A 23225-nucleotide genomic window follows, 5' to 3' on the forward strand; every position below is an offset into this window, starting at 1 on the left:
TTTTCAGATGAGAGCAAGTTTTGTTTTTTATTTGGAAACCAAGTTCCTAGAGTCTGAAAGAACTTGTTCATAGCCCTAGTCTCTTGAAGTTCAGTGTTAAGTTTCCACAGTCTGTGATTATTTGGGGTGCAAAGTCATCTGCTGGTGTTGGTCCATTGTTTTTTTTTTGAACACTTCATACTTCCTTCTGCTGACCAGCTTTTTGAAGATGCTGATTTCATTTTCCAGCAGGATTTGGCACCTGCCCACACTGTCAAAAGCACCAAAAGTTGGTTAAATGACCATGGTGTTGGTGTGCTTGACTGACAGCAAACTCACCAGAACTGAACCCCATTGAGAATCTGTGGGTTATTGTCAAGAGGAAAATGAGAAACAAGAGACCAAAAAATGCAGATGAGCTGAAGGCCACTGTCAAAGAAACCTGGGCTTCCAGACCACCTCAGCAGTGCCACAAACTGATCACCTCATGCTACGTTGAATTGGGGCAGTAATTAAAGCAAAAGGAGCCCCTACCAAATATTGAGTTCATGAAGGGTTAATGAAAATACTTTCCAGAAGGCCAACGATTCACTAAAAAATGTGTATTTATATTGGTCTAATGAAGTATTCTAATTTGTTGAGATTATGTTGGTTTTTGTTAAATGTGAGCCAAAATAATCACAATTAAAAGAACCAAAGACTTAAACCACTTCAGTCTGTGTGCATTGAATTTATTTAATACACAAGTTTCACAATTTGATTTGAATTACTGAAATAAATGAAATTTTCCATGACATTCTAATTCATTGAGATGCACCTGTATAGTAAATGAACTGAATTCAATAATGTCATAAAAAAATGAATATAAATGAGCAAAATACAGAATTTGTAAGTGAAATAGTACCTGGACATGTTTATGACAAGGTTTGTGATATCCAGTGGACAATTTATTTTAAAATAAAACATTACACCTTTATATAACAGACAACATTCTTCACACTTTAGTTTGTGATATCATCTGCACATTTCTGGCACAACTATTGTAAACTTAATTCTTGTGGTTTTTACAGTAGAAGAACTAAAATGTCTGGCCATGGATGAAGTGCTACATGTATGCAACAATATACTATAAGTGCTTGGACATGATACATGACAAATAGACACACTTAACCACCCCCAAAACCCCCACATTTCTTATAGGAAGATTAGTCTGTGATATTTGCTCATGTCTTGTGGGGGGGGGGGTCTTTTGAAGCATTTGCATGTATGGAGCCTCTTAACTCAGCGTTATCTATATGGCTATGACCTTGAATTAATCATTTTTCAAGTGATTTTAGATGTTTAAAGACAATTCTTTTTTTTTTATACAAAAATGAAAATTCTACACTGTTCAAAAGTTCTAATCTTTATTTTCATTATGACCCCTCTGTCAGTCAGGGACCTGTGTGCTTTCTTATGTATTGTTTCCTTAGGAATGTCTTATTTGGCAATTGCCGCCATTCTACTTTTGTCCATGCTTGCATATTCCTGTGTGTTTTCTTAAATTATGGGGACTTGGAAAAATGTATAGGTGGGCCCATTTCCCTAGGGGTCAAAGAGGACCTATGTATGCAACCCCAGAACAATTTCCTCGGCTCTCCTTCCTCATGACCTCCCTGAATTTCCAGTGGTTTAGGCCTCAATGATGGCCCCTTCGTGTAAGTTGCATGACGTCCTTCATATGTTCGTTATGGCTTTGACTGCTTGTCCAGAGAGAGAGGAAGACACACTAACAAATTAACAGAGAAAAGTCTGGAGAGGATGCTCGGAAGACTGTTTTAAAAACCCAAAGTTCTTCTGCAGTTCCTCTCTCAATGTTGTGCCCTGTCCTTTATGACCTGTTCTGCCTACCCTTTAAATTTTTTTCTATCTTTGTCCTTCAATCCTCATCTGTCCCTGCCATTCCCCTCAGTCCATTCATACAGAAGGGCAGAGTTGGAGGAAAAGTGGGTTCAGCTGGAGAAAATCCACTGAAGGGAGGCAGAGAAGCGATCCTTTGCAAGTGGGGAAAGAAAGTAGGAGTTTTGGCCACATGGTCTGAGCGGTGCCCTTCAGCGTGAGCTGTAGGCATCTCAGGTGGGGCGTAGCGAATAGTGCTGGGAGCATAGAGACTCTGAGGCCCCTGTGGGCCTATAGCCAGGGGATGAAACAGCACACGTCCTGCAGCCCCACTAGCAGTGAGTCTCTGCAGCAGTTCGAAGTCCGGAGCACGCCCTCCGTGCATGGACCGATCATCTCTGGGCAGGGATGAGGCCAGAATGGATGGCGACAGGGTCGGGGAGGGTGGGTTGAACAGGCCCTTGGACGGAGCTTCTGTCGAGGTCGAGTTTTGAGGTTGGGAAGGTGAACTGCTGCCATTGGTCCCTCCACTGCTGGGTTGAGCTTGGCTCCAACGCCTTCCAGAACCTGCACCTACACTTGTTCCCATTACTTCTTGTTCAGTCTTAATATTCGACCCGGAACTGGTCACCACACTCTTAAGATGCTGGATCACTGCACGACCGTTGTGGATCTTACTTGCTCCATTGGCCCCGTTGCCTTGCTTCAACTGCCCGTCTTCGCTCTTCACCCGTTTTCTGGAGGGGTTGTGGTCCCACTCGCTCTCCCTCTCATCGTCCTCTTCCACCTCGCTGTCACTGGCTTGGTCCGAGGAGGTACATGGGCTTTCCTCTCTCTGCCGAAAAACCTCCATCCGCCTCCTCACCTCAGGAGGACCGCTTTCAGCATTAGACTGGTGCGATCTCTTTCTGGTGTTCTCTGGTCGGCTGGCAGCAGTGTTTGAGAAGGCTTCCTTCCCTTTGTGGTCTGTCTCGGTCCTGCCTTTCAATGGCTGTGTCCCTGCGGAGCCTGAAGTAAAGATAACTGCTGATTTGGGCTGCTGAGTAACGTACTACCAGTGTGTGTATGGATAATTGTGTGAGGGGCTAAAAGCATACCTTGTGCCTTTGGAGAGGTGTCACGTGGGGAGGAGCTTGCTTGAAGCCTCTCTGCCCTCAGGCTTTCTGGGAGTTGTAATAAGTCCAAAGGCATGTCTGCCAGCTCTGGTCGACTGAAAATACAGATAAAAGTGTGTGAGCAGTTTACCTTCGGGAGCTTTACACATTTAACAGTCTAAATACTAAACTCTATGCCACAGGTTAACAGCATTCTCCAGTCATTTATTTATTTATTAATTTTTTTAGATTAGAAAACTTTATTAATCCCTGTAAGGGGAAACTCAAACAACATACAAACCACATAAATATAAACATACAAAAATGACATTTAGACATTTTGCAACATAGTCTAAGAATGATTGGTGAAAAAAAAAAAAAATTAAAATTGCAGACAGATCAAAAGTTAAAGGTATAATAGTTTGATCTAATTAAAATGTGCTTATTCACAGAGAAGGTAATCCCAGAATGCATTGCAAGAAGCAAAAATCCAAGATGGCAGACAGATAAAAAGAAGTTCTATAACGTAGCAATAAAAATTGACATATTTAAACTGAATTATTTGACCCAAAATTGTGTATGCGTAACCCCACCTTATCGCCACACCTCGTTATTATTCCAAGTGGGTCTCGAACCCGGGTCTCCTGCATGGAGGCTAAAGACTGCAGCCATTAGCGGCAGCTGCTAGTGCGCCTCTTGAAACCAGCGGAGTGAAGTTTACCTGCACAACACCTACCTACTGGCCTCCGTTACACTTGCAATGTATTTTATACTTATTTACTTAGCAACATGAGCTAACAGCTAACTCTTAGGATCAGCTGTAAAAACTGTTTTTTTTTTTTTTTTTTTTGGAATTTTTGAATTTCTTTGCTGACTACGTTCCAAATCAGTCAAAAGAAGGTATCTTACAAGTAAGCAGCTACACAGTTCACTAAATTTTGGAAGAGAGTTTCCTCCTCATAGAGATTTACAGCACAGTAAGAGAGGTACTCACTTGTGATACCGCTTCTAAACACACACACACACACACACAAACATCCACTAGAAAAGCCCTTCTGAACATGAACATGGCTCCAGCAGGGTGCTATAGAAGTTAATTAGCTCTCGTAATTACAAAGCTAATTAACTAAAACACCATTCAGCCAGAAAATTTTGACATCCATTTGGTGTAATTATATATCTCCAGTCCAATTATCACTGAAATTCAGCCAATTTCTTTCTTGTTTTTGTCTGACTTCTTTGAACGTGCACGCTTGTGTGATGAAGATAACTGTGGACAGATGGAGAGGACGAGCGCTTACGAGGGCCTCTGTGGAAACTCTCAACACATTAAAAAAATTTTACTGACACAAACACACAAGGTCACTTAGAAACTGACCTGAGCACATAGTTGACCCAGATGACGTTACGCTCATGGGGCGCTTTGTGGTTAATGGACACGGTGGCACAGGACTGGATCCACAGATACCCTCCTCTCCTTTGCAACCAGCGATAATACCCCGTCACAACCTGCCCTTTCCGCAGCACTAACAGAGAATGATTAAAATATATACATTTATATTTAAGTAAAGGAGTCTGATTAAATATTAGATTTTAAAATGCAAAAACCAATGGCTAAAAAAAGATACATTTTATAACCTGGATGTAGAGAGAAGAATTTCACAATGTGTTTATTTGGCTAGGGGGCGCTGTTGTCAAAATGTAAAATGTAAACAGCAGCTTCAGGCTCTTAAACTGACAAAACCGATACAGCTGATATTTAATCATGAACTAAAAAAGGTTATTTTTTTCTTTTTTTTCCATTACTTTTATTATTAACCTTGCAGCCACCCTCACTAAAGCTCTTTATATTTCTTTATCCGACAATCTACATAAAAGCCAATAGTCTACTGGTCATTATGACAAAATAAAATCCAATAGCCATGTTTTTGAGGTCATGGCATAAAACACATAAATAAATAAAATATATGAATTCTTTTTTTTTTTTTTCGACAGGCTTACAGTCTTCATGGCTCTGCCTGATGGTGTCCAGGTCTTCTGCATGGATGAAATGGTAGCAGGTGCGTCCCACCACCTCAGTTGGGCTCAGATCCATATACTCTGAAATCCTACAAAATCCATACAAGTACACATATAAAAGTGACATTGTCTATAACGCTGGCATTTCAATTTGGCCAGTTTGCTGTATTAACATCCAATGAGTTTTTAGTTTGAATGCATGTAAATTTGTAACTAATTTTTAAATAATTCTTGCAGCCATTTAGTGTAATTCTATTCCATAGGCTTGAGATGTAGTGTTGATGTCACAACACATATCTGGTACACGTTATCATTTACACCAATAATGGGCAAACCCTATGGCAAAGGGAGCAGAAAATATTGTAACTGAGACTGAGGCATGCTGGGAGTTTACCTGTTCTCACAGTAGGTGACCTGCAGGTCCATGTTGACTCTGAAGACAAACATTTGACTTTCCATGCGCACCTCATTGAGTGTGGAGGGTGGAAGCGTGTGAGCCAGAGCAACCAATCCCATTGGTCGATGCAAGGGGCGGGAGGAGCCTGGCACCAGGGCTGGCCGACACCGAATCCGACCTGTCACATGAATCACCTGATAAGAAATTAAATAAGCAGTTCAGTTTTGAAAACATTCAATTATGAACAAAATTGGTAAATGCTAATATACTAGTCCAGCGTTTCCCAACCATATTCCACGAGCCCCCTACTAAATAATTGGCTAGTATTATTTACAATTCAATGAAAGACATTAAAACACTTCTTCATAAAAAATCTGACACTTTGAAAGCATGTGACTCGTTATGCTAGTCGAAAAAGATTCATTAACAATGGACACCTTTTTCCACCGCTGAATAAAAAAAAAAGGAAATTGTGACTTTTTATCTCACAATTCTGACTATTTTTAATGAGAAAATAAATGTATTTTATTGAGAAAAAAGTCAGAACAATGAGAACTCGCAATTGAAAGAAAAATTTGCTACATTAGTTAGAAACTATTTTGAGAAATAAAATTCTTAGAAATTAAGTCAGAACTGTGAGATGAACATTTATGTCTCACAATATGCAGAATAGAACTGATATTTTCTCCAAATTGCTAGTATAAAGCTTGCAATTTTGACTTTATAACATGCAGTTGTGAGAAAATATCAGTCCTTTTTCCCCCTCAGAATTGGTTGTGTGAGTATACATCTCACAATTCTGAGAAAAAAAGTCAGGATAGTGAGATGTAAACTCGCAATTACAAGAAAAGTTAGAATTGCACGTTTATATAACGATATTCTGAGAAAAGGCAATTCTGCAATTGACTCAATTGAGTTTGTATAATGCAATTCTGATAAATAAAGTCAGAACTGCGAGACGTAAACACAATTGCGAGAAAAGTAAAAACTGCAGGTTCGTATCATGCAATTCTGAGAAAAAAAGCAATTCTGCAACTGACTCAGAATTTACATAATTACGAGTTGGTATCATGCAATTCTGAGAAAGTCAGAACTGCGAGATGTAAACTCACAATTGTGAGAGAAGTCAGAATTGCAAGTTTATATCATGCAATTCTGAGAAAAAAAAAGGCAGAATTGCAAGATGTAAACTCACAATTACAAGAACAAAGTCACAATTTTGAGATAAAAAGTGACAATTACCTTCTAATTATTCAAAAAAAAGAATTTTCGCACTGAACACATGCCTTAAGACTACAGAAGAAAATCCTTAAAAATGTGTGCTACAATTTAACACACAAAACAGTACATCTCCAATCAAGGACTCACTTTATAGCCCGAGGACTTAACGTGGAGGCCACGCTTGGTGAGGGTGGATTTCATCCTGATGAAGAATCCACGTTCTGATAACTCACCTCCTGGAGAACAGGGACTAGATGGTGCTACATGAGAAAACACACATCACAAAATATATGTGGGTGGTCGACTTAATGCATGTATGTTACTGATGATGAAAAGTTATTCCAGCTGCATAGTTTGAACCTAGGTTTTGAGTTCCTGAAAGTTACAGTACAATTTTTTGTGCATCTATTTTAACTATTTATGTCAAAGGAGACACCAGAAATTGAGGAAAAATTAGATTTGATTAAAGCTGGATCTCGGAAGCATGTTACCTGGTTCTGGAGTGCCGGCCAGCGAGGATGTGGAGGCGGAGCTTGAAGCGCTCTCATGGGACGTTTGACAGCCTGCCTCTGCTCGGAGGTGTGGCCTAATGCCAAGACGCTCTGCCATCTCAACATGATCCGCAGGGTGGATGTAATCGAACACACTACTGCCAGTCAACTCAACCTGAGCACGCGGATACACACATACGCATGCACACAGATCAATACAGAATAACATTCATATAAGAATCATGACATAGATCACAACATATTGGCTAACAGCCAATGAGAGACCTTGAAAAACACAAGCTCGACTATAGCTATTCCTACATTTGTAGTGTGTAAGTGTTCAAACGCACACACACACACACACGAATACACACACTACTAAAATACACTGGGGGAAGCAAACATCAGAGAGAGATAAAAGCAATGCTACACATAAAACATTAATTATAGCTTTCCATGACCTAGACTGAATATTCTACCTGCTGCATCTTACAAAATGAATAAGAAACTCAAAACAGGTGAGCTTCATAAAACAAACCGTCCATGTATGGATATAACAATGTAAAAAATCTTTGCAAATCTGTATGGTTTCTGTAGATTTCAATTTACAGTAAGTCTAAAGTTTTAAGATTGCCACTCTTTTTTAGCCACTGAATTTACATTCTCTCCCAGATGTTTATTATGTACTGGAAAAGAACTAAGAATAAGGATTTTTATAGCTTTGAAAAAAAAAAAAAAAAAGTATATTTACTGAAAACAAGTTTTAGGTCTACCTTTATATCCAGAGAAATATACAAAATTTCTTGCATTAACTTATTTTAATGCATTTTTAATTTTATTTTTGTCATTCAGATAATTTTTTATCATTTTGAGGCTTTCTGAGTTGATAAACACTGTCCTTTACAAAATGATGATATATATATATATATATATTTAAATCACAAAGGGGAATGTTATTTGGCAGCAGTGACAGAGGAAATAATTGTATTAATTTCTTAAAAATTTATTTTTTTAAATACTTTATAATGTTATTTGCATGGCTTTAAATGTGTATGGTCATACAGAAATGTATAGTATATAAGAAAATTCTGCAAAACATCTCCTTTAGTGCTGTACAAAAAAAAAAAAATATATATATATATATATATATATATATATATATATATATATATATATATATATGTATATATATATATATATATATATATATATATATATATATATATATATATATAAAACATTTAAATAAATAAATAAAGGATTTGGACTGAAACTTGTATCCATATGTGTGTACATATAAATTCCCTTACTACAATTTTTTTTTTTATAATTTGCATTTCTGTGACTCCTGGATCAGATTTCATTCTACAGTATCTTGATAAAAGGCTGGTTTCTCCCTCACACCCTTGTCTTGCGGACAAAGCCATTTATTATGGGATTAGATCCATTTACGGAGGGATTTTAAAGGATTTTCCGCTGGCCGTCAAGGACACTAATGTCTGTGTGCAAGGCAGGTTGCATGCAAACCGAGGGAAGAGCAGAAAGGAGAGGGATAGATGGTGGAGTAAAGAGCGGGGCTGTGTAATTGGGGATCAGTTGAGGGATGAATTGTGAAGAGTCTGGGGTTTTAAGCCTGTGTCTGCTAATTGAGAGGTAAAGGTGGAGGTAAATCCAGCAGACAGGTGGTCTGACTTGGAGATCTTAATCTGATCTACAGTGCTTTGGAGAGGGTTGTTTAAAAGGGGAGTGAAATGCTATTTCATGCATACTGAGTTTTTTACACTGTTAAAGAGTTGGATTCCCATGCTAAACATGGACAAAGTTTCAAAAATTAAGTTGTACGTTTGAAGGAGTATTTTTGTTCCCAAAATACTCCTTCCAGTTTGTCACAAGTTTCGGAAAGTTTTTTTTCGAGTATGGGTCTGTGTGACGTTAGATGGAGCGGAATTTCCTTATATGGGTCCTAAGGGCACGTCTGCGGGAAGAGCGCGCGCTCCCGTATAGCAGAGCACTGAGAGCATTCACTGATCAGAGCGAGAGCGTCGCGAAATGTCACAAAAGGAGTGTGTTTTTGGTTGCCAGGGCAAGACAACCCTGCACAGATTACCAAAAGAGAAACAGCATTAAGGGACCAGTGGATGGAGTTTATTTTTACAGAGCATCAACGGAGTTGTGCAAGTGTTTGTGTTTGTTCCCTGCATTTCGAAGATGCTTGTTTAACAAACAAGGCCCAGTTTGACGACGGATTTGCGTATCGTTTATTTCTTAAGGATGATGCAATCCCAACAAAAAAGGGTCACGATCGTGTGTTGGAACCGCATGCGGTGAGTAAAACTGCTTCAAATATCTCTGCCTCCTTGTAAGTGCGTCCCCTCCCATCGGAGACCTGGGTTCGAGCCCCACTCGGAGCGAGTCGTTGCTGCTGCTGCTCTCGTTCAGTTTCAGCCTCGTGATCTGATTCTGGATCATAAATAAACGGCTGAATCTGACTGTTAGCCATGGTTTGTTTTGGATGATGTTTTTTTCCTCAAGGTAATGTCACAGCTTCCACATGCTCTCAACACAAAAGCTTACGCGCGCTCGTGATTCTTTAGCTCCGCCCACACGTCACGCCTCCAGGCGCTCGTGTTTTTCCGGGGAAAATCGGTACAGACTATCTTTCTCTATATAATAAAACTAAAGACTTTTTGGAGTTATGAAGGATGCAGTACTACTCTATAGGTACTCAAGATTAACAGGATATTGAGTGAAATCCCCCCCCCCCCTTAAGCTCGATGGGAAGTCAGATGTTCGGACTCAAGAAGACACCAAAGGTGCATCTGGCAGCTTTTGGGAAATGTCACTTAAAAGGATCCACTGGACAACACTCGATTTGTAAGAATAAACATAATTGTGAATAGGCAAGAGAGACTCATGGGTCTAGAACAACATTTTATGTCTGATGTACCGCAATGAATCCATTCATTCTGACCATTCATTTTAATGAACCAGTTTCAATATACTTGGATAACTGATCCCAAAATTATATTTAATTTAACCTGGATTATTTATTTAAAATGTTCAGTAAATTTTTTTATTTTATTTTATTTGTAAGAAAAAAAAAGACTTTATCTTACCATTTGTGACTTTTTGTTAGATTTTTTTAAATATATTTTTTAAATAAACGCACAGTCTTTAACCTAAATTTTTTTATATTCTAATCTTTTTTTTTTTTTTTTATTACAACCTGGAAATCTCAGAAGAAAATGTCTCTTGATTTAAACAGAATATTTAAATAATATGTTATATGTCAGTAACTAAGTATATATTTATTTATGAATGAAATTTAAATAGATAAAATTTTACTTTCCAGTACTAAAATTTGCATTAATATATGATCCTTTTTACTTCCATGGACTTTTCAATTTTCTCAAAATACCCGTATAAAATACACAATAAACTGTCTAGCATATATTTATTTCACACTGTGTCTTGTGCCAAGGTGTTGTGTTTTTAAGAGGCCGTGTCAAGTTAAAACAGTGAAACTTTGAAAAGCGCGTCTCAAGACGCCTGCAATGTTACGCTCTGTCTTGCTGTTTTTGAACACAAGAACGTGTCCTGTTCAAACAGGACACACTCTTGCATTCGAAATGAGCTAGCCGCAGTGAAATGGAATAAAAAAAAAAAACATGTGCCTTGAGACGCTTAAGTTTAACTGTGTTTAACTTGACACAGTGCTCATGGTGCAAGACACATGTACTGCCATACACTACCGTATACAAATCTGGGGGAAGTAAGAATTGTGTTTGAATGAAATTAATACTTCAGTATAGCAAGGATGTATTCAATTGTTTAATAGTGACTTATAATAGTGACTTATAAAATACTAAGGGTCAGATTTAGTAACAGCTTGCAGCAGTGCAAACCATCTTTTGGTCTTAAAATTGTAATGGCAGGATTTACTAAAGACGCGCAGTGAAGAATTAGCTCTGAAGAAAAAAAGGCGTAGACAGTTATTTTGTGCCTGATCTTATATAATAGGAGAGTATTAATATGAAATCACACAATGTGATTTACTAACGTCTGCCATCACAGGACTAAATCAAATTTTAAAATATATAAAAATAGAAATCAATTACAAAATGTAATAATATTAACACAAATAATATTTCACAATATGCCTATTTCTCCCGTATTTTTTTTAGCAAATAAATATCTACAATTTGATCATACAAACGGAAATCATATTTAATTATTCTACTACATTTGATATTTTTATGCATCCTTATTTTTTCTGAATTTCTTTATTACCTTCTGACAGCCATAATAAGAACCCAAAAGAATGATTTGTTTGAAAAGCCGACGTCAGTAGAAAAGATCTGCAAAGAACCAGAGAGATGCTGAAAGAGGAATGAGAAATAGAAGAAGTGAGAAAAGGTTGTTGGTAAGTGTTAAGAAGAGAGTTAGGGAGAGAGAGAGAGAGAGAGAAGACATGATATAAATAATAGCTAGGATTTAATATGTATGAGGCGTCCGGGCAGTTGTCCACAACACTCTTTCAGTCTGCTTCTGACTGATGGGAGAGGAGCAAGAGGAGGTAGAGGAAGAGATGGGGAGGAGGCAAGGTGATGGGACTGCATACTAACCAGCCCAGGATCAATTTCCCACCCCATACGCCCCTCCACATTTCTGTGGCTTTGGCCGTGGAGAGGAGACGAGAGGCTAAGCTCCTAGACCTCCATCCAGGCTTCTGCAGGGCAAGCATCCTAGAAGCAGGCGCATCATCCCGCTCTCAAGGTCCCTGACCCTGTCTAATCCACCTAAGGAACCCTACTGTCTTTGGAGAGGTCACAGAGATTAACCAGAACGGATGGCTCTATATACGATGGCGTGTCGTGACCTCTGACACAAGGTAACAAGTGGGGTCTTATGCTTACAGTTAATGGATCTCCTCCTGCGTTGACCTCTGAGACCCAGACAGAGGCCGGAGTGAAGGACCGTGGCTGTGTAAACCGGCAGCCGTTGGACGCACTTGACTGAACTGAAATGTTTGTGATTCTAAAAGCCTTCTGATCTTGGGCTTTTGAAGCGCTTGGAATTGTTTTTGTATACAAAAATAAAACAAGTCCCGTTTATTTTATAGTTCAGAATTATATGTTATAAATCTTTTATACAACAGCTCTTTCTGCTCCTCGAATCGGATTGTCACAGAGGAGTACAATATTCTAAAATGAATAAAAATAACAAACTGAAATGGTAAAATAGTGCCAAAATGCACTGTGCAAAGATCAGTGAAAGAATTCAAGATTGCGGACATGACATTTTTAGCTATAAATAAACACACATCATCGAATAGAGAAACCCATTAATAAAAATAGTTCAGTGTAATATATTCAATAAAAGTTAATGATAATTAATAATAATAATAATAATTCTAATAAAATATTTAGTATATATCCAATAGAAAGTCGCTGATTATGACTCAATCGTTAGCCTATTTTTTTTACAAAAACTGCTTCTGCGGGACCATAACGTAAGATACAAGGTAATGGAGCCTTTTATACACTTTTGTATTTCTTTAGAAATAATTTATGGAATTAATGGAGTCTTTAAACGCCTCATATGTAAAGTTATTCGCTGTCAGAGTGAGGCCAAAATGAATGGGAGTCAATGGAATGCTAACAGCAGGTGGGGGTCTGCTAGCCAATGGAGGCGCCCAGGTCTGCTTCAACAAAATATGAAACCCTGCCCCCCTGGTTTTTGAATCCTAAAGTGTACAGAGCGGGTCATTACCATCTTGGCAGCGCGTCACCGCGTGACTCTCCCGGACAATCAAAAATGGGCAAAAAGGAGGGAGCTACTTGCTGAAGCCACGCCCACCTAGCATGATGGCAGTGTCAGCAGCGGCAATCCACCTGTCACTCAAGTGGCCACGCCCTCAATTATGCAGAACTTTAAGTCTTAATATAATTTAAACGGATGAGTTATAAAAAAAAATTCACCCCCCTCACAGTTGTCATGAAGGGCAAAATTAGCTATTTAGACCAAAATAATTTTTTTGCACCAGTCTGTAAACATGTTTTTTTTTTCTGCTGTAAAGTTGGGCATTTTAACATGGGGAGTCTATGGGACTGATTCCCTTCTGCGGCCAGCCTCAAGCGGCCAGTCGATGAATTACAGTTTTAGTAACTTCCCTATTGGCCTCACGAGAGAGAGTGGGAGGTTGGCGCTTGGGGAAGCCACGCCATCGTTTTTCAAAAGTTTCCGTTTTGGTCCGTTTACACTGAAACGCAACCCCAGAGTTTTCAAACTAAAACGCTGTCTGCAGCGTTTTCAAAAGTCTCCGTTTTCGAGGGTCGAAAACACCGGAGTAGTGTAAACGATAGGCGTAACCGTAGCAAAAGTTATGCGTTTTAAAACAAAAACGCACTAGTGTAAACAGGGCCTCAGTCTGGAACTACAGTTAGATCATGTTCACAAAGTGCACACACTCCCGATTTTGCTCTACATGGCAACACAAGAGTTGTCAGTCCATACATTGGGATAAAGTAACTCAGACTTCAAATTAGAAAAAAAAGACAAGATAAAGCTTATTTTGAGTACATGTCCTTTTCGCACAGGTATTCAGTAATCTGAGCTTGTCAATAATGAAATGGCAAGATCACTGACCACTCACAATTCCACTTGTTTTCCTCAACCACCCGAACTCATTCACATCTAATATCTTTCCTCCCATCCCCCCCTCCTCACACCCATCAGAGTGTGTTTGTGTGTGTGTGTGTATTCTTTTTTGCCACACAATCAATGTGGCTTTTAAGATGTCTATCGATTTGTTCCCGAGACAGACCCCGGCTCGCTGGAGCGACGCTTTGATTGCTGTGCGAGTAATTACTGTTATTATTTATGCATCTGGGTGAAATGGCAGGACTTAACATTCCCTGTACAAGAGGCCACAGGCAATCAACAGAGAGAAAGCACCTGGAGAGGCCAGAGGCTCAGGAGAGGAAGAGAGCAGGAGAAATGAGCACAGGGACACAGGGAGATTCACACGACACAAAAAACACAATCATACATGAACACAGATGAAAGTATATGCAGGTCTTTTATAACACAAACTAGGCCTGTCAATCGATTTCAGATTTGAATTGCAAAATATGTCAACTAATGAATCAATCGCATTAATTGCATATTTAAATGTTTGCCCAAGATTGACACATCGATCATCCACACAAAAATTATTCCTTGCATTTAATCTGTTATTACACAAATATAATTTTAGATTTAAAATATATATATATATATATATATATATATATATATATATATATATATATATATATATATACATATATATATATATATATATATATATATATATATATATATATTGCATTGTATTTAATTATAATGATACATTAATTACTATAGCTAATACATGAATTACACATTTAGTTTTATTAATAATAATAATATTTTACTTATTATTATTACTAATAATTTACTCATTTATAATATTATAATTATTAGTCTATGTGTCTTTGGGTTTTGTGTAAAAAAAATTTAGTGTCTCACGCCATGAGTGCCATGTTTTTAGATATTATTGTTTCAAGACAGGGTTTATTTAAAATAATAATTATTATAATAATACTTTACAATAAGGTCCCATTAATTCATGTCAGTTAATGCATTGACTTACACCGAGCAAATGCATTTGAGCCCAGCATTCTTTCATTTTTGTTTATGTTAATAAAAATACAACTGTACATGTTTATATCCAAAGTACAATAGATCATTTTAAAAGATAAAACTTTACTTCATTTTTAAATAGTATTTAGTTCATGTTACCCAATGTGGTTATCTAATGTTAACAAATTAAAACCTTATTGTAAGGTGTTACCGAAATAACTAGTTGCACAAAATTAACAGATTAAATAACCAGCCCAAACATAAAGTATGCTACAGTTTCTAAATGTGTTGGTCTCACCTGTGAAAGGCCAAGGTAGATGGACACAGTCTCTGAGATATAAAGAAATCGTCCTTCCTGACTGACCACGAACACAAATCCATCCAGAGACTGCAAAGAGAAAAAGTATTTCTAATAAGTCTATTCTAACTGAAAGCCAAAGTTTTGCACAACACAACACAAAGTACACGTGATGTCTAATATTAATAAGAAATCAAAATTGTCATAATTTAACTTTCTTAAAAATAACAAGTAAAAAGTAGTTAAAATACTTTATTTTTCATTTTCTGTCACCAAACCCTCTTTTCTTTTATTTTATTTGAGCTACTATTTCATATAGACTCCACTTTTCATGATGTAATAGTTAAATGATAAAATCAAATTTTCTTCATCACTGATTATCCAATATTTTGTCATTCATTATTGATTTCATTTAGCAACATTATAGAAGTTAAACTGTTAGTGAACGCTGTTTTATCCATTTCAGCATCCCAGAAACACGAGATATAAAGTGAGGACATTTCCAGACTTAACTGAATCAATCCTGAGCAGCAACACAACACTTCTGAACAAATCTCAAGATTTATATGGACTCGAACTGCAGACACAAGCGTCGACATCAAAGCAAAAACAACATGAGCCAAGAATCAGACTGATTTAGAGAGAAACCACAACAGCTTCAGAATAAACTCTGGCGCATCAGAACAGCGCTGGCTGTTGAAAAGATGAAAAGCATACAGTCACCCCATTAAAGGACTCATTTATGGAATTATATTAATTGTAATAACACACAGGCACGAATGAAGCAGAGTGGGCACTTTAGTTGAGACTGACGGTGGTAATTTATGCGAGTGACGAGTTCACTATGCAAATGAGAGTGGACCGGAATGACGGGAATGCTGGAAATAAAGCGCAATTATCTAGTTATTACTGACAGAGGACGAGACAAAGAATCATAAGGATTTTCAGAAGTGTTAATTTGATTTCTATCAGCGCCGTCCGTCTCTGAACAATTTCTCAAGGTAACCTTTAATAATATTTCATTTATTTATTTATTTTTGTCTCCTACAAATTGCTCTTTTCAAGTCAGATGTCCAGATTCATATATATATGTATATATATATATATATATATATATATATATATATATATATATACACACACACACACACACACACACACATGAATATTGTTCATAACATTAACGTCTGTAAATGTAAAAAAAAAAAAATGTTACCTGTAGAAGATGAGCTCCCAGGTGCTGTTCAAATATGTCAGTCACCAACGAATGGCTTGTTCTTCGCACTGCACAAAAAAAAAAAAAAATTTTTAAAGTTATTTAAAGCCAAACATGTTTGTCATTTCGACAGAAGCATACTGTAAATGTAAAAAGAGCTATCCAATTAAATTTATATTGAATTCAACAAAACCCACATCAACCTAAACAGATCAATGAATCACTTAAAGTAACTTATTTTTGATGTAGTATTATTGTGATGAAATAAACATACAAGCAAAGAACAATTCCAAGCTCTTTAACACAAATCCTAAAATTATAATATTCTCAAACACATCCTGACAGTCACACTGTGTGGTTACTACAGGAGGAAACGGCTGATGATGGCTTACAAGCCGCTGTTAATACAGAACTTCCCAGTTCTTTACTTCTGTTTCAGAGAGACTATCAGACAGCAAGCAGTTTCGGCTCAGATCTGGCCCACTTTTGGCCCGCACGGATTTCACACGGGCCAGATGTGGGCCGGTTCTGGGTCAAACTGCTTGCTGTTTATGGAGCTTATAACACCGACAGAGACATGCTAATTCACCCTCAGCACACAATAGCATCCTGTGCAGCCTGCCATCACAAAACAAATACATTTACAAATCACATGAATGACATCGGTGGTGCATTTCAAACATGCCAGCCTCTGATCTCCGCTGTGGAAGCCCAGCTGAAATCCACTCGCAGCAGGATGTGTGTGTGTGTGTGTGTGTGTGTGTGGCTGGGATGCTTGTGGCAATCAATACTGTAAGTGTTTTGAGAGAGGATGACAGCGTTTGTCTGAGTTGCTACTAAACGGGAGACAGACCTGAGCTCATTTCTCCAAACCTTTTTCCTGTACTCCTGCCAAAATACAAGCGTTCACTTAAAAAAAATACCCAGCTTCAGGAAGAAGCATTCAGCGAGACAGAACAGATACAGAAATCAAAGGTATGGTGCACCTAAAAATGTAAATTCCCCTTCATGTCAACCATTATGTTCACTTCAGCAGTATTTATTAGGGAAACAGTACTCAAGTGTAACCCAAATGTAATGTTCTTTGACACTTAACTGCATGTTAATTAAAATTAAACGAAGAAGCATTATAGCTAAAATTAATATCAAATACAATTAGCTACTTCAAAGCACTTTAGTAGGATTTAAGTCTATCTTAATATGTAATTATCATAATCCTATTGAATATGAAATATGGTTGAATTGTACTGCATTTATGGTAAACTGAAATATACTTGTGTGTCATGAAGTCGTAATAATTTAGCAAATATTAATTAGAAATATAACAGTAACACTAAAGTTACATAAGTTATATAAATTATAACCAAGGACTTTACATGTGTTTTAGTATGTATTTTAAATGTACTTTCAAAATAAACGTTTAATTTGACATTATTTCAAATTGCATGGTGTTGGGAAAGATGTTTAGTGAAGAATGACATACATTTCATTCATAGGCTCTAGAAAATAATTAATATATTGCAAGAGTCATATATAGACCACTTTTATGGTGCTCTTTTCAGTTTTGGAGCTTAATTGTTCCCATCCATTTTTCACTGTTCGGAAAAGAGCAGCCAGGACAATTCGCAAAATATCTCCTTTTTAGTTCTACTGAAGAAAAAGTAAACTATATTTTTGGTGATCTCTTTCTTTTGACATCAGAACACTGAAAATAACACATAAATGTGTCCCTGCACCAAACCACACACCCCAAAACTCAGAGGCACTTTAAGAATGGGGTCCCCTCACAGGAATATCAATGAGTCTGTCCCATTCAGAGGCCTGAAAAGGGGGTTTGGCGCAGAGAGCGGGATCACCACTCAGTGTGTGTGGGTACACAGAGCACTGCTTGTTCGTCTTTGGGGGTCACATGCATGTTGACGATTGAATACTTTAGCAACCCCCCCTCATCCAAACACTGAGGGTCTTCCCACAGACTCTGTGAGTGATGCAGTCCAGCTATAGGGCAGGCCTGACAGGACCCATACTGCCTGATGGATGGACAATAGTCGGCCCTCATTTCCCAAAGTCAACCGCTACAGCAGAGGCTAATGCGAAGTCGAACCGGGCCCAATGATGGTGTTGTTTCTAAGCCTGCGGGTAAACAGGTCTCTATCTGATATAGCTGATCGGTTAGTAGTGGATACTTAATGATCTGCCTTCTTCATCTGGATATTTAAATAATAATCTATCTATCTATCCATCTGTCTTTCTATCATATATAAATATTTTATATTTTAGTTTTATTTACTTAAATTTTAATAAATTAAAATAAAATATACATGCATATGTATGCATTGTTTTAGAAGGTTTAATCTCATTTAGAAAGAAAAATGTTTAAAAACAATATTATTTTACATTATAAAAAATAAGGTACTTTAAATATATTTCAGGTACATTAAATACTATTATTATTATTATTTAGTTATTTTTCACTGGAAAATGTAAATTATATATATATATATATAATATTAATAATAATAATCATCATCATCATCATCATAAAAATATATACATATACACGCACACACACACACACACACACACACACACACACACATTATTTTAGTTTATGAATTAATTATACAAATTATAAATAGATACATATGCACCATTCAGTGCACCATTTCCTTGATTTATTTCTATCTCTATTTGCCTTTAGGGTCTTTTCTTTAAGGCGAGACACTGCAGGTGAATAGGGAAAAAAAAATATCTAATAGTTATCACCTTACTTACCCAGTTGACTGATTACATTGATTATTGCAAACATTTTTTGTATTACAAGTTTTCAAAAATTTTATGTTTAAATATGCAAATGAGGCATTCTTTAATGAAATATGTGCTAATTTGCATACATTTCTAGTACAAAAATCTGAACACTAGATGAAGTCAGTTTCAAATTTTTTGTTTAATTTTTTTGACATATTAGAGTCAAATGTTTTTACAGAGGGAATTCTGGTTATCTTTTTTTGTCACTCCATAATTCAGAAAATACTTTGAACAGCCAGAAAACAATATATTTTCACAATTTTTGGGGGAATAAAATGTTGTATATAATCAAGGAAAATATATATGAACAAATCCCTCTGTAAAAATCTTCAGAATACAGACAGGAATAAAAATGTCAAGTTTGGTGTGTGTACGTGCTACTGAAGTTGAGATTTATGGCTCAGTGTTGAAGAAAAAACTCATTTTGAGAAAACGGCCTTTAAAAATATGTATTGTAATTGAAATCTATTGACACAAACAGATAAAGTGCTATAAAAGAAACACTTAACAGTGTCTTTTGGATGTTTTCCTTCCACTAGTTTGAAAAAGCACTTTATGAAGAACCAAAAAGCCCAAAATCTCAAAATTCACAGGTGCTTGAAAAAACATTGTTTTTGCCTGCAGTGTCTCGCCTTAAGGAGTCAGCTGTCATAATTCCACCTTGGCGTTTGGGTCAGCTTTGAGGGTGTCTGGGGCGCTGAAGCACAATAAAGAATGAAATAACTGAAGTCATTTGACTTTCTTCTCCTCCACACCCAGCTCACTTTGACTCGCTTTCATTTCTTTCTTCATTCTCGTTTCCTTCTCCCCCTCTTTCAAGCTGACAACCTTTTAACCGAGTTCGAAGGTTACTATGGGAACTGCGAGGTTGGCCTTTCATTTGGTGTTAGTTTGCTCAATCCAGTTGGCTGATGGGAATCGTAGGCCGATCGACAGGGCGCTCCCCCCACCTCGAACCTCACGCACGGAGACAGGAGCAATGACTCTCAGGCAGACCAAAGCATCTCCAGTCACAATGTCCCTCTCCGCTGCAATTATCCTTTCACTCTCTCTCTCTCTCTCTCTCTCTCTCTCTCTCTCTCTCTCTCTCTCAGCTGTTACCTCTCTCCTAGCACGGTCGAACATAATTTGAGTGCAATTAACGTCCCTTAAAAGCCCTCAGTGCTTTAAATGCCTGAAAATAGGAGAGAGATAGAGAGAGACAGACACAGAGAGCTGGAAGGAGGGAGAGCATGAGAAACAAGTGAAAGGAGAAAGAGAAAGACAGTGTGAAAGTCAAAAACACAACAGTGTGAACCTGGACTAAAGAAAATGAGAGAAAATCTTAACCTATTCAAAATTCTTCTGAAACTGTACTTATATTCACACTGACAGTACTTTGTCTTTAAAATTATAGCAATAGCTCCATTTTTTCAACCTGCACCAATACAATTCAACAATTGTTGCTTTAATAATAAACCACCCCTAAATTGTTTTTTAAAAATATTTATTTGAATGTGTATTTCTTATTTTAAAATAGGAGTATTATATATTTAAATAATTTATTTTATTTATTTAAATTTAAGCAAATGAATATTTTTTATAAATATTGATCTAATTTAACAGATTTTTTGTTGTTGTTTTAAGAATGAGACTGTTTATATAAAGAAATATTATAGTTATATTTTAATTATATTAATATTTTAAGAAAATATAATATTGTAATATTAATAATTAATGATAAATATAATTATTATAAATATAAAAAATATTAATCATATATTATATAATAGTAATATATATAATACAAAGGTATTATGATATAATAAGATATTATACTGATTATATGTAAAAATTTCAATATAACTGTCAATAAAATGTAATAAAATAAGGCATGTTTTCATAAAATCTAGTTAATTTCTATTTTTTAACTATTTTATTTTTAATTTAATTTTATTTTGTTTGCTTGTCTTAAGAACAAACTGATTAAACATGTTCAAAAAGATGGTATTATAAAATGTATGTTTTTATTTGTGTCACTATTAAAAGTAACCGCAAGCCGCAAGTCTGCAGAACGAACTGTTGTGGAGGAGTTGTGCACCATATTTTAATACTGAAGGTTAAGAGGTCATTTAAATCACTGCCCCCAAATATGAGCAACAGTAACAGTGATGCTTGACTTGCCAAATGCCACGAACAAACTGTACCAAAATAGTTTGGAACTGAAGCCGCTTGTTTTGTACTTGATCTGCTGATCCGCATACACTGTGCGCTAATATATGTGCATGTATCCTTTTAAGGGCCATAGGTCTGACGGTCGGACATAAAAGGTTTAATCACCCCATTATCCATAAAGACTGTCGTTCCCTGGCAGAGCCTGCAGAACTACACACTCGCACACACACAACACATGCATACACACAGCGCATAAAGAGAGATAAAATATCACTTTTTTTGTGTCACAGCCATTTTACTTTTCCTCTTGTCCCTCATCGTCCCTCCATTACTCCTCAGCTCGCCCTCCCCATCTCTTCCCCTCTCTCTTCCTCCCTCTTTCACTCTCGCCCTGTGTGAAGGTCATGCAATTGATTTTCCTCTGTCTATTCATTTTTCAGTCCTGGTTTTGAAACGTGGGAAGCAGACAAAAGCCATACCAGCCCCCCACCGGAGCACACAGCCGCCCCTCCCCCGCTCGGCTCGCACCCGCCGTCTCCGTCCGGCCCGGCCTCACATTCCTGCAGTGCGGACGAAGATACACAACAGTTCACTCCAGCAAACGTAAACCCCCAGGCATCTTATCTACTAACCACTCGCAATTCAGTTTAACCAGTCACTAAACGCGATAAAATAGCAGCGTGCCATTTTTAAATTAAGCCTTTGTCATTTTCAGCAAAGAAAAACAAAAATCTCTTCTGACGTGAGGCATAGTCTTCAAAGTTACTTTTTTGTTCCACTAACAATTGCTTGGTTAAACTTTACTTACACTATCAGAAATAATTTATTTTTTTAGATTTCTACATTAACGATGTAATCAATATTCTATCTGATAAAGCCAAGTTTGAATCGCATCAAGTTAAAGCTGCGGTAGGGAACTTTTGACGCTCTAGCGGTTAATAAACAGAACTGCTTGCGTCTTGCGGAAGAACATTGTAGCCGGAACTACTTCTCTCTGTTTATGTCTATGAAGAATCACAAAGGTACTGGGTTACTCCGCCGCGGTATCCCCGAAGCAATCTAAAATAGTCTGAATATAAACACTTATTATAGGTGCACCCTAGTGATTCAGGACAAGCCAAAAACACGGTTTGGAAAATGGATTCATGGTGTACTCACTTATTATATACATTTTTCTACATTTTGAACACAAACAAAGTTACGGACCGCAGCTCTGATTGGTAGTTTCTTACCGGGAGCGGTCTGTAACTGCAAATGGCAATTTTTTTCACAGATTATCTGTCTCATATTCTACTGTCAGGACATAATGACAGGTTTAACAAATATGTAAAAAAATATATATTCACAAAAGTTACCTACTGCAGCTTTAAGTGTATTTTTAAGCATTTCACAATTATTCCAAAATACTAACTCAAGGCAATAACAATTTAAACTATATTTTATTTGTGGACTATTCTTTTCAATTGTTAACTTTTAAGTATTTGTATTTTTTTTATTTTTTGGATCATCAGTCATCAAAGCTCTGGGAAAAACTGGTCACAGACTTTCACCAAGCTGATTACTCACTAAAAACTCCCCCAGATCAAATTTCCAAGTATTATTTTGATGCAACAAAGTGGTTATATATGTGTTTATATATAAGTATGCATTGTTTACTTCTTATAAATTAGGCTTCCCAGTAACTTTATAGTATTGTTCATTCAGACTGATTTGTGAATGTGCAAAAACACAAGAGGCGGGGTTTATTGCATGAACCAATCACAGCCTAACATAACCAGCCATATCCAATCATATTGCAATGGGGGCACGGCCTCCTCTCGAGTGATTTCCCCCTGTTCATTCTCAATTACCCCGCATCAAACCCACCACATGCTTTATGAGGTCTGTTAAAACCCAGTGGGCTCAGGGGAGAGATATGATGTCCCACTGTAACTTTACCCACTGGTGTTGCTGTTGGACAATGTTTCTTTAGAAAAATTTGTGATTTATATCGATATATTTTTTA

The 23225-nt window shown here is 37.0% G+C and overlaps 1 protein-coding gene across 2 annotated transcripts in view; it reads right to left on the reverse strand.

The window, feature by feature from the left end:
• Positions 1-759: 759 nt before the first annotated feature.
• Positions 760-23225, reverse strand: part of LOC113115282 (neuronal PAS domain-containing protein 1-like) — a 42965-nt gene continuing 20499 nt past the window's right edge. The window contains exons 4-12 of one of the 2 annotated variants that reach the window (XM_026282746.1): positions 16259-16326; positions 15043-15132; positions 7080-7254; positions 6736-6848; positions 5365-5561; positions 4953-5059; positions 4330-4477; positions 2955-3067; positions 760-2865 (exon numbers count right to left, since the gene is read on the reverse strand). In XM_026282746.1, coding sequence (XP_026138531.1) covers positions 1898-2865; positions 2955-3067; positions 4330-4477; positions 4953-5059; positions 5365-5561; positions 6736-6848; positions 7080-7254; positions 15043-15132; positions 16259-16326 — 1979 coding nt within the window. In that variant the 3' untranslated portion in view covers positions 760-1897. The remainder of the gene's footprint in view (positions 2866-2954; positions 3068-4329; positions 4478-4952; positions 5060-5364; positions 5562-6735; positions 6849-7079; positions 7255-15042; positions 15133-16258; positions 16327-23225) is intronic. The other variant, XM_026282745.1, reaches the window with a different exon arrangement.

Source organism: Carassius auratus, chromosome 15, assembly GCF_003368295.1.
Source record: "Carassius auratus strain Wakin chromosome 15, ASM336829v1, whole genome shotgun sequence".
NCBI lineage: Eukaryota > Metazoa > Chordata > Actinopteri > Cypriniformes > Cyprinidae > Carassius > Carassius auratus.